The sequence below is a fragment of the Macaca mulatta genome, chromosome 8 (genome assembly GCF_049350105.2).
Source record: "Macaca mulatta isolate MMU2019108-1 chromosome 8, T2T-MMU8v2.0, whole genome shotgun sequence".
NCBI lineage: Eukaryota > Metazoa > Chordata > Mammalia > Primates > Cercopithecidae > Macaca > Macaca mulatta.
The window spans coordinates 20282930-20295489 of record NC_133413.1 but is presented as its reverse complement, the minus strand read 5'-3'; the positions used below and the strand labels follow the sequence as shown (position 1 = coordinate 20295489).

Here is a 12560-nt window from a genome sequence, read left to right as displayed (position 1 = left end):
CCTCTGTTTCGTGATCTCCGAGTTCAGTTCTGAAATCCCATTCTGTTGGTTCTTCCCTTACCATCAGAAAGGAGAAACAGGTGCTAGTACAGATGCATTTTAGAGAAGATGGCAAGAACCTCATGAATGAAGACCCTGCTGAAGCTTCAGTTGATGAATATTCAATGGCATTAATTTGTTCTGTTGTTTAATTTTCTCTAGTAGTCCTGAATTAGTCACATACAAATTGGGGAGACCGCGAAGTTCAGTGCTACCGCTCATTAATACCCACCTCCCCGCAACCCCCCAGTCCACTGGGCTTCAGAGATGGGCCGAGTCATAGAACTTTATCTCCTAGCCACACAGATCCGTCCATGGGAGGGATGGGGAACTAAACCTCTCCTGGGGCCTTTCATACTGGAGCTGGGAGAAAGAACTAGTTTGTTGTTGTTACTATTGAGAGAGCCAAGCTGTGAAAAGGTGTTGCTTATTTTGGATGCGTTTCTTGTTAGTGGAGAAACAAGGACTGGAGTTGGTTGGAGTAGAAAGAGGAGAATTGAGATGAGAGAGAAATTCCTGGACCCCTGAGGCTACTACATGCATACTTTTTTATGATCTGACTACATTAATTATTAGACCTCCTTACCCTTAAGGCAGTGTTTAGGTATTTGACATTTGAAAGTAAAAGAAATCCTAACTAATCTGTAGGATTTTCATATGGAGAAATCAGAGCAGGATTAATCAAGAGTTATATAGGTGTAACCACAGCTACTCAGAAGGCTAAGGCAGGAGGATCCCTTGAGCCCAGGATTTTGAGGCTGTAGTGAGCTATGACTGCACCACTGTACTCCAGCCTGGGCAACTAAGCAAGACCCTGTCTCAAAAAAAAAAATTATATAATATCTATTAATATTTTCATGTACAGCAGCAGAACAAAGAAGCTGAAGATATTAACTAGACTGGTGGAAGTGAGAGACCATGACTTCTAGGCTACACGGGAAAGGAAGTAATGACTGTCAGGCTAGAGATAAGGAAGAATCAAGGGAATTCATTTCTTAACTAGGCTGAGTAGATAAAAAGATGGGAAGTTGTGTAGAGAGTGTATTTAAGTTTTGAATGCATTTGTAAAGTGTCTTCCTTTTATTAAGAAAAACAGTGAATCGTGATAAAACACTACAAAGAACGAGGAAAATTCTTTTGCAATTTTGCAATTGAAAAGAATAGGGATGACATCCACTGTTTGGATTCGGCATGCTACAATAAAAAAACATCTATTCTATGTTATTTACACAATGAGAGGACTTGATCTGCACTACTGCAAGTCTGTGGAATTCGGCAAGATGCTTTGTAATAGATTATCTTCATGAGCTATCTGGCTGATTGAATAGCAAGAATTTTTAAATTTAGAATTCTACTTCTCTTTAAGCAAAATATTCTTGAGGGCAAAAGTATTGGAAAAAAATTGTGCTAGAACAGGAATGAATGTATTAGAAAAATTTTAGATGTTTAGCTGTCATTTCAACCATCTACCTTTATGAACAGATTTTTAAAAAAATCTTTGCCACATTGTGAATTACTCTGTCTAATATTGAGTATGATAGTAGTATCTAAAGAAACTTTAATGATCTCTTTTCATTAGTAGTTTCTCAGCCCACTGTTACTTGTGGGTTCAAAATGGCTCATGCGAGTAATATAATTCATTTAAAAGGCATTTGTCCAACAAAAGCCCTGCTGAGACTTGAGCTAGAATTCAGCTCTCTCTGCGTTTCCATAGGTGTTCAGCCTCCTGAGACATTAACTGTATCATAGATTGGAGCTCTTCAGTAAACCTGAGTTCTTCAAAACGAATACCCAATTTATAGCATGGTCTTTGTGCCTCAGTGTACTCCGTATTTTAATTGTGTGTTCTATCCCTTTTGTGTTTGAGAATACATACCATGTCCTGAAAAATAAAAAATGTGACCTGGTTTTTATTAGCTACTGTAATTTTTCAGTAGTTGAATTGACCATTGCAGCCACAATGGAGAATTTTTATGAAGTTTGTCAAGATACTGGCTAAGAATACATGTATTGAGTCATAAATAATATAAAATCTGCATCTTAGATAAATTTATACTGAATTTGGAAGTATTTTGCTGAAAAGTGAATTCACTATTGGTGTGCAGGGTTTGCTTACACACATGTAAACGCTTGAGTGAGACAATGTTAAGGGCCAAAGGATAGAAATACAAGGCAATTCCGCTCTGCTGTGCTGCTTGGACAACTTTCTGAACCTGCCTTTTCTTGTTTGAAAGATAAGAGGTTAGATGACATATGATCCCCCTTTTTTCTATCTCAGAGTAAATGAAGTCTTGGCTAAGCCTTCAAGTTCTAATTGATCCAAGTCATTCTTGGAGGAAAAATGTTCCAACATCATCATAATATTGTTATGCATACAGTTTTTTTGTTGAATATAATTTGCTCTTGTGGTTTTGTATCTTAGAAATGCATTTGTGTGTTGCTTATAACATCTTAAAATTTAAAAGTAAAGCCAGACACTGTGGTATGTGCCTGTAGTCCCAGCTGCTCAGGAAGCTGAGGCAGGAGGATCACTTGAGCTCTGGAGTTTGAAGCTGTTGTGCACTATCATCATGATTGTGAATAGCCACTCCACTGCAGCCTGGGCAACATAGCAAGACCCTGTCTCTTAAAAAAGTGTTTCTTGGTAGTTGTTATAGTGGAACAAGCTGACTACAAGGACCTTTGTAATGCTAGAGCTGGGAGAATCAGGGTGGCAGTCTTGTGCTGACTTAACTATACCATTATTGTTACCAAGGGTCTAAAGAAGCTTTCTGTCCAAGCTGCCACAACCACACACACACCACAATGTAATACTTAACTGTAAGGCAGAATTGGGATGTTTCATTGGTAAAAAACTGCTTAAGTTAGTGGTATGGAAACTCTAAAACAGTTCTAAGATGCTTTTCCATGTCTGGCTTCAGTCCCCCTACCATGTATCTTACTCTTTAATTTCCCGTGAAGACAATTCTATTTCTTTCAGTAATGAAAAAGGAAAAAAAAAAAAAAAAAAAAAGGGCGACCAGGCACGGTGGCTCACACCTGTAATCCCAGCACTTCGGGAGGGTGAGGTGGGCGGATCACCTGAGAACAGGAGTTCAAGACCATTCTGGCGAACATGGTGAAACTCCGTCTCTACTAAAAATACAAAAATTAGCCAGGTGTGGTGGCGGTGCACACCTGTAATCCCAGCTACTTGGGAGACTGAGGCAAGAGAATCACTTGAACCCAGGAGGCAGAGGTTGCAGTGAGCCAAGATTGTGCCATTGCACTCCAGCCTGCGCAACAGAGTGAGACTCAGACTGACAAAAAGAAGAAAAGAAAAATGTATGAGTACTCCCCTGGCCAACTGAGTGAAACTACAAGACCATATTTTCAATATGAGAAATAGCATGCACAGTGTAATTTTAATCACATCCTAATATGTTACGATAGCGAAATGTAGTACAGTACTGTGCCTTACTGATAAAAGACAGTTTTTTTTTTTTTTTTTTTTTTTGAGACGGAGTCTTTGCTCTGTCACCCAGGCTGGGGTGCCGTGGCGCGAACTCGGCTCACTACAAGCTCCGCCTCCTGGGTTTACGCCATTCTCCAACCTCAGCCTCCCGAGTAGCTGGGACTACAGGCGCCCGCCACCTCGCCCGGCTAGTTTTTTTTGCACTTTTAGTAGAGACGGGGTTTCACCGTGTTAGCCAGGATGGTCTCGATCTCCTGACCTTGTGATCCGCCCGTCTCGGCCTCCCAAAGTGCTGGGATTACAGGCGTGAGCCACCGCGCCCGGCCCGATAAAAGACAGTTTTAACTTTGTGAAAGTCTCTTTGTTTCATGAAACGTTCACCCAATGCTCATTTGCCTCTCCATGTATTCACCTTTCTAAAGCCAAGATGGCTGACGGGGGGGCTTCGCGCCTATCCTGTTAGGAAGGAATTACTTGGTCATTTGCTGAATTCAAAATGTGGAACAGAATGGAAAGAATAATTTGATCTCATTTTCTCTCTTTACAGGCTCTGTACAACTCAATCAAGAATGAGAAGCTTGAATGGGCAGTGTAAGTGTGCTGGACTTCAGCCTTTAATAATGAACTACTCACTTTTTTCCTACTGTCTTTATGCCTTGGCAGTGATCTTAAAGGAGGATTAAATATGCATTGCCAATTCTCATTTTACACCAAGTGTCTTACCTACTTTGGTTTTATATAAGTAAACCCAGATACAAGTAAAACCTACTTTGGTTTTACACAGGTAAAACCAGAGTATACTGTGTTTTTTTTGGTACTCAGTGTGTTCCTATTCTGTTTTTAAAATGATTGCTGTACCTGTAGGTAATTAATTATCCTTTAAATTTATCTTTTAAAAAGTAACAGTCTAAAAGAAAAATATGCTGGTGAATAGCATGTATTCCAAAATTTAATACAAATGGTTTTGGTATCACCCACTTATTTTAATTATCCCCTTTCTATCATCATAGATCATGGCTTCCCAGGTTTATTTCCTATGGTACTAATCATACTGGGACATTGATAGATACTAAGCAGAAAACAACAACAGCAGCAACAAAAAAGGTTCTGTGAATAGAATAAGCTTGGGAGATTATGGATTGAATAAAGCTATTTTATTTAAACTGCAGAACTTCTAGGAGCTTATCCAATGCCAGTGTGTGTTATCAGTCCCCAAGAGAGGAATAGAACGTGTAGTATTTCCTGACTCTCTTTGACAGTAAAATGTAGTGTTTCAGGGTACATACTTTGGAATATGCTATTAAAGATGAGCTACATCTAAGTCTACGTAGAACAATACCACTCTTGTTAAAATTTCGCTAATCAATATAGCAGTTCAAAGTTTTAATTTTTTAAAAAATTATGGAAGAATATGAAATTTTTAATCACATTACCAGAAAATTAGGTCAAAATGTGTTTTTTGTAATTACAGCTTTGTGGATTTTATTTTTTGCTTTTACTAAGTATTCATAAGTATTGTTTTACCACATGACCTAACACAGCCTTCTACAATGAACTCGGGTTTACAGAATCATAACTTGGGAGATAAAACTTGTTCTATCATCGGCACATTGGAGGAACATGGGTTAGTAGTTGACTATGTATTACATACAATGTGCGGGAATGAATTTTTAAAGTATCAGCACCACTTGAATTGCTTCCACTCACTGTAGAGTCATATGGTACTATTGCAAGTTAGGGAGTCAAAAGTTAAGAATTTAATATTTGCATATATGTATATATATATGGCTTATGTGTCTGTATGTATATACATGATGAGACTCATTTAAAGGCAGCGTTCCATTTCAGTGAAAACAGATTATTCAGAATTCATGGTCTGCTATCAAAGGTGATCATTCTTCTTTGGGCTTATTTCTCATGAACAAAAGTGGGTTTCATAGAAAAATTTTTTGAAGGATATAGTCAGAATCTTGCTGAAATGCAAAAAGGACATCCTGACATATGCAGAATATGCAGTCTAGAGAAAATAAATAAAAATGGCATCATTGTATTCACTCTGGGCAAGAGAATACATTGAAAATTCTTTTATGAAGTTATTTTAAAAAACAAATACATATACTCTTGAGGACCTCTTTTGTAAATCTAGTTTTTTTTTTAATTTGTTACAGCAGATTTTATTTATTCATTTATGGGTAGTCAGAGTTGGATGCAAGAAAGCTGTATCTTGCGTGTGATCCAAGGGTGGAGGGGCGGGAGTTTATCCAGTAGCTGGCTTCTTCTGTGGCCCTCTTGTGAAGTTAGCAGAGCATCTTATTCAGAAGCCTGGATTTCAGAGTCAGATAAATTCTGACGTGAATTACAACTTTTTCATGTAGTAGCTGGTTCACTGACCAAGTTAACCTGTAGCCCTCAGTTTCCTCTTTTGCAAGACTGAGCAATTATTGAGCCTTGTGTAACCTTCCAGATGACACTGTGAAATGTTCGAAAACACTGAACATAAAGCAAGTTGCTCTTCAGTTGATGCCTGATGCTGTAGCTTTCAAAGCCTCAATTTCTTTTTCTTTTGTCTTTTTTTGTTTGTCTCTCTTGTTCCTATGCATATACATGTACTACATTTTTATACTTTATCAAGAATTAGGAGAAGACACTATAGTGGTTGTCCTATAATTAACTTTCTCTCTTCAGCTATAAAATGAAGGAATTGGATGAAATGATCACAAGCATTTTTTCTACTTCTAATATTCTGTAAATTTCTGAGTTTTATCATATATCAATGTTTCCTCCTGTGGAAAAAGTACTACTCTCTCAAGCAGATATAAAACAAAGGGATTATGGGACACCTAAGTCTTGGAATAAATGCTAACTCAAACAAAATTAAACAGATCTGTAACCAGCCTGTTCAATCGATGTCCATCTTGAATTCCTGCAGGAGAAATTTGAATTTAAAAATCTGACGTACATCTTGAATTTCTGTAGGAAATAAATGACCAATACCCCAATTTATTAAATCACTGAGTCTTATTTTTATCTTAAAGCACCTTTTAACATCTAAAACTGGTGTTTTTTATTTAGAACACACTTCAGAGAACCCTGACATATAACAACGTATGTGATCCTTTAGAAAAGGAACTAAGCAGCCGAGCACGGTGGCTCACACCTGTAATCCTAACACTTTGGGAGGCTGAGGAGCACGGATCACTTGAGGTCAGGAGTTTGAGACCAGCCTGGCCAAAATGGTGAAACCTCATCTCTACCAAAAATATAAAAATTAGCTGGGCGTGGTTTCGTGCAGTTGTAATCCCAGCTACTCAGGAGGCTGAGGCAGGAGTATTGCTTGAACCCAAGAAGAAGAGGTTGCAGTGAGCCGAGATCGTGCCACTACACTTCAGCCTGGGTGACAGAGTGAGACTTGGTCTCAAAAAAAAAAAAAAAAAAAGAACCAAGCTTTTTCCTTCATAAATGTGTACGTACATGGATATAATTATTTATGACACTGTGTTCTCCTGGTTCTCCCATGCCTCCCTAACTACACTTTTTCTCTGACCCATTTTCCTCATATTATCCCTTAGTGTGAGATGGACACTTAGAATTGTCTTCTTCCAGTGTAGCCTCCTCCTCAGCAATTGCAATTCACTCTTAAAACTTCTTCTGCCGTTCTCTAAAAAGTCTTCCTATATATATACAGCTCTGACCTCTTTCCCAAGTTTCAATTCAGTGTTTGCATTTTCCTGCAGGATGTTTCTGCTGGCGCTTAGCACTCATCGTCTGTCTCCAAACTTGGTCGTGTGTGCTCCATTTCTATTAATGACACCAGCATTTCCGGCTTACCTGGATTTTAGCCTTTACATCATCTTTGACACCCTCCCACGCCACCACTTCCAACCCCTGCAGAAATGGCTCCAAACAGCACCTTTCCTCTTCACTCCTGCCATTCTTTTGTTATTCAGGCATTTCTACTGTTTGCCTTCTTAACAAGGGCTTCCATCTCCAGTCTTTCCTGTACTTCAACCTCTGTGAAGTTCCCATGTGCTGTAAAACTTTAATTAGGCCATTCACATTCTGCCATTTATTGATTTTGTTCTCCATTCTTGTCTTCACACAGCCCCCATTTCAACTAGGCTCCTAGTAGGTATAGCTACCCATGCTAGACCCATCGCTGCCTGCCTTTTTGCCAGCGTTCGTGAAGCCACCTCTGCTGGGAACCTATGTCCCATAATCTTTTTATGTTCAAAGCCCACCATCCTTCACAGTCCAGCTCCTATTCAATCTGTTTTCTTGAAGTTTTTTCTGATCTTGCTAACCAGAAGTATGAGCCCAGCCTTAAGCTTCCATTTTACTTTATCCAATGACACCAGCAGTTTCTACACGCCATTATGGTTGTTTGTAGTAATGTACCGTTAGATTGTAAGCTCTTTAAGGAAATGATAACATGTCTGGATTTGCCCCTTTATCTCCTCTGTTGCTGATCATAGTGTTTTTATGTAATGAAGCCTCCGTAAAAGGCTATAGAAAGGATGTTAATGGTATTGAAGGAACCGCATTTCTTAAAAGATAAGCCTACAAGTGGGTAGTTTAGAAAATAGTTACAGGAAAGATAGTGATGCTGCAAAATTTATAGGATAATGCATAGAAGACTTGCACAGGAGGCGGCATCTTGATGTGGATGTTAGAACCTTAGAGGAAATCACGCGAGAATTGTTGAATGTTAGAACCGGAGAATGTTATAACTGTTATAAACCTTACAGGTTTTTATATCATTGGTTTTCTGACTGGGTTCAGTGTAACCTTGGGTTACAGGGAGATGTCTCGGGGCCTCGCCTGGGGGTGTGAGTGAGGGGAAAGAGGAAAATTGATGGGGACCCAGTTCTGCTTCCCATAAGTATTATGCCTAGTTCAACTGATGAAAACAGCTCCGCTTTTATCTCTTTTGCATACATGTACAGGGTTCTGTTTAATATTTTTAAGGTATATGTTCTTTAAAAAAATTTTTTGAAAGGTACTTTTCTAGTCCAGTGTTCTTACTTTATATATGAGGAAAACTAAGTCAAGTAGTGTTCATCAGTAGGTCCAAAGTCCAGTATAGTGGGAAAGCCAGGATTGTTCCCGCTGTTATGGCCTCCTATGGCACCACCATGCTGCCTGGCATCTCTGTAGCCACACAGTCTTACAGAGTCTTTGAAGAGCAGGGATTGAGTCTGAATGTTTCTATGCCAGCCTTTGATACAGTGCACATTAAGAGAATTTTATATCAATTTGCTCGTCTCATTACACGCTCATAGAATTACTAGAGTTTTCCCCTTAAGCCAGTTAGTAGCAAGGATCATTTATTTATTCATCTATTCCACAATCTCTACCCAACTTCTCCTGTGCCTGGCCCAGTGCTGTGCCCTAGATACAAATATGAATGAAACACAGATCCTTGCCTAATGAGAACACAACATGAGATTGAGGGGAGAGGGAGGACTTTACAAAGATGCAAATACAGAAATTGTAATGAAGAGAGCAATGAGTCAGATTGACTTGTGGAAGGTCTCAGCTGCTTCATACAGGACCATGACCATTTGTCTTTCCAAGTTCCTTTGCTCAATTGTTTATTATTAATGAAGCATCTATTTGTTGAACTATTTGCACCATGCAGCCTGCTGATAATTTGGGGAGAACAAAAGTATACAAGGCATTGAGGCATTTTTCTTGGCTTTAAGAAATTTCCAGTCTAAGTGATAAACAAAATGAGTAATTACTCTTTCTGAAGGTGGGAATGGCGTAGGATGAGGTGAATTGAGGTGGATATGGGAATTTATATCTTATATTGGAATTGCTTAAAATGTGTCTGCATGAGGATCTTCAGAAAATACAGCAATTAACACAAACAGGAAAATAAGTTCAGTATTGTCTGTTAGGAAAGTTAATGTTCTTCTCTCCCATCCTTTGACTTTCATGTTCATTGCTGCTTTCTACAACAGTGTTTACAAATTGTAACAGATCTCTCCTGTTTTAGTCTGTTCTTGCACTGCTATAAAGCAGTACCTAAGACTGGGTAATTTATGAAGAAAAGAGGTTTAATTGGTATGCAGTCTGCAGGCTGTACCGGAAGTATGATGCTAGCATCTGCTCAGCTTCTGGGGAAGCTTCAGGAAACTTTCAATCATGACGGGAGGCAAAGGGGGAGTCGGCACTTCACATGGCCAGAGCAGGGTGGGTTGGGAGTGCCACACACTTCTTAAACAACCATATCTCACAATAACTTACTCACTTTCATGAGAACATCACCAAAGGGGGTAATCTTCCCCCATGATCCAATCACCTACCGCCAGATCCCACCTGCAACAGTGGGGATTACAATGCCCCCCATTAGATTTGTGGGGGGCACACATCCAAAACCATATCCTTTCATCCCTGGCCCCTCCAAAATCTCATGTCCTTCTCACATTGCAAAATACAATCATGCCTTTCCAACGGTCCCTCAAAATCTTAACTCATTCCAGCGTTAACTCAAAGTCTTATCAGAGACAAGGCTATTCCCTTGTACCTGTGAGCGTGTAAAATTAAAAACAAATTAGTTACTCCCAAGATACAATGGAGGTACGGGCATTGGCTAAATACTCCTGTTCCAAAAGGAAGAAAGCAGCCAAAGAAAGGGGTTACAGGCCCTGTGCAAGTCCAAAACCCCAGCAGGGTAGTCATTAAATCTTAAAGCTCCATATTAACCTGCTTTGACTCCATTTCTTATATTTAGGGCACACTGGTGTGAGGAATAGGCTTCCAAGGCCTTGGGCAGCTCTGCCCCTGTGGCTCTTCCAGAGTTCAGCACCCACCGTTGTTCTCACAGGCTGGCGTTGAGTGCCTATGGCTTTTCCAGGTGCAGGGTGCAAACTGCTGGGGGCTCTACCATTCTGGGGTTTGGAGGATGGTGGCCTTCTTCTCACAGCACCACTAAGTGACCCACTAAGTGGGGACTCTTTGTGGGGTACCAACCCCACATTTCCCTTCTGCACTCCCTTAGTAGAGGTTCTCCATAAGAGTTCCACCCCTGCAGCAGATGTCTGCCTGGACATCCAGGCTTTTCCATACATTCTCTGACATCTAGGCAGAGGCTCCCAAACCTTAACTGTTGTAGTCTGCATAACCATAGGCTTAAGACCATGTGGAAGCCACTAAGGCTTATGGCTTGCACTCTCTGGAGTGACAGCTTGAGCTGTACCTTGGCTCTTTTAGCCGCAGCTGTTGCTAGAGTGGCTGGGATGCAGGGAGTAGTGCAGGTCAGTGAAACTTTCTTGGGACTGGCCCATGAAACCATTGTTCTCTCCTAGGCCTCCAAGCCTGTGATACGAGGGGCTGCTGCGAAGGTCTCTGAAATGCCTTTGAGGCATTTTCCCCATTTTCTTGCTGTCAGCACTTGCCTGCCTTTTAGTTATGCAAATGTCTTCAGCCTGCTGCAAATTTTCACATGGCCAGGCTGCAAATTTTCCAAACTTTTAGATATAAGTTCCAGTTTTATGTCATTTATTTGCTCACACATATTAGCGTAGGTTGTTAGAAGCAGGCGGGTTACCTCTTTAATGCTTTGCTGCTTAGAAACTTCTTCTGCCAGATACCCTAAATTATCACTCTAAAGTTCAAAGTTCCACAGATCCCTGGGGCAGGGGCACAGTGTCTCCAGGTCCTTTGCTTTCGCATAGCAAACATAACCTTTGCTGTAGTTCCCAGTAAGTTCCTCATATCCATCTGATACCTCCTCAGCCTGGACTTTATTGTCCATATCACTATCAGCATTTTGGTCACAACAGTTGAACAAGCCTCTAGGAAGTTTCAAACTTTTCCTCATTTCCTGTCATTTTCTGAGCCATCCATACTCTTCCAGCTTCTGCCCATTATCCAGTTCCCAAAGTTGCTTCCACATTTTTAGGTATTGTTATAAGAGTGCCCCACTTCTTGGGACCAATTTTTCTGAATTTGTTTCTTCAGGCACTGCCATAAAGGATACCTGAGACTGGGTAGTTTAAATAAAAAGAGGTTTAATTGGCTCATGGTTCTACAAGCTATACAGGAAGCATCATGCTGGCATGTGCTCAGCTTCTGGGGAGGCCTTAGGAAACTTTAAATCACAGCAGGAGGTGAAGGGAGAGCTGGCATTTCACATGGCCAGAGCAAGAGGAAGAGAGAGAGGGGGCAGGTGCCCCACACCTTTAAACAACCAGATCTCATGCTAACTCACTCACTCACTATCATGAGAACAGCATCAAAGGGGGTAATGCCTTTATGATCCAGCCACCTCCCACCAGGCCCCACCTTCAGCGTTGGGGATTACAGTTCAGCATGAGATTTGAGCAGGGACACAGATCCAAACCATATCACTGTTTTATCCTGGTTTAAAAAAAAAAAAAAAAAATCATGTATTGCCTCATTTTAATAAAGTCAGCAAGAAAACAGTTTTAAATAATGAACTTCTGGGTTCCCCCTATGCTCGTGCTCCCTCGGTGTTTTAGTTACAGCAGCATTGGCCTTGCTCGTCGTTTAGCACATTTGTTCTTTTTAACTCTGGATAAGCATTTTACAACTTTGCATCGTGGAATAACCTTTGCTGCCATTTCATGTTGCCCTACATCTCATTTTATAACAAGAACAGTTTAAAACATTAGCTGTATTTGCTAATAAGTTAAACTATTTCCTGTCTGCCCTCACATATTAAATTGTCCTGGCTAATTAGATGAGGTGGTAGCACGTTGGTATCTTTCTGTCCTTCCAGTCATGTGTTATGATAGCCCTGAGCTTTAGAAAGTTTGATTTTAAATACCAACACTTTGTAGTTTGGCTTTTCTTTTCCTTGTTGCAAATTTAAATCATGACGGGTCTTTTCAGGAAATCAGTGCTGCCTGTTTGTTGGCTGATTTGCTGAAATTAGGAAGTAGAGAAAACTTTCCAAAGATGTCCTCCCACTTCTTTGCCGTTATGTTTAACACTGCCTGTGAAGGTGTGAGCGTGTGCATGTACATCTCTGTGTGTATTCTTGGGGGATAATAGAGGCAATGGGATTACTATTACCTGTTTTTTTATGTGGGCACCTTGA

General features: G+C 40.3%; 1 protein-coding gene across 7 annotated transcripts in view; it reads left to right on the top strand.

Annotated features, from left to right (window-relative positions):
- PSD3 (pleckstrin and Sec7 domain containing 3) overlaps window positions 1-12560 on the top strand; it is a 696970-nt gene that overhangs the window by 577696 nt on the left and 106714 nt on the right. For all 7 annotated transcript variants that reach the window (XM_028852422.2, XM_028852423.2, XM_077943114.1 and 4 more), the window contains one exon: window positions 4041-4084. In XM_028852422.2, the coding sequence (XP_028708255.2) occupies window positions 4041-4084 (44 nt within the window). The remainder of the gene's footprint in view (window positions 1-4040; window positions 4085-12560) is intronic.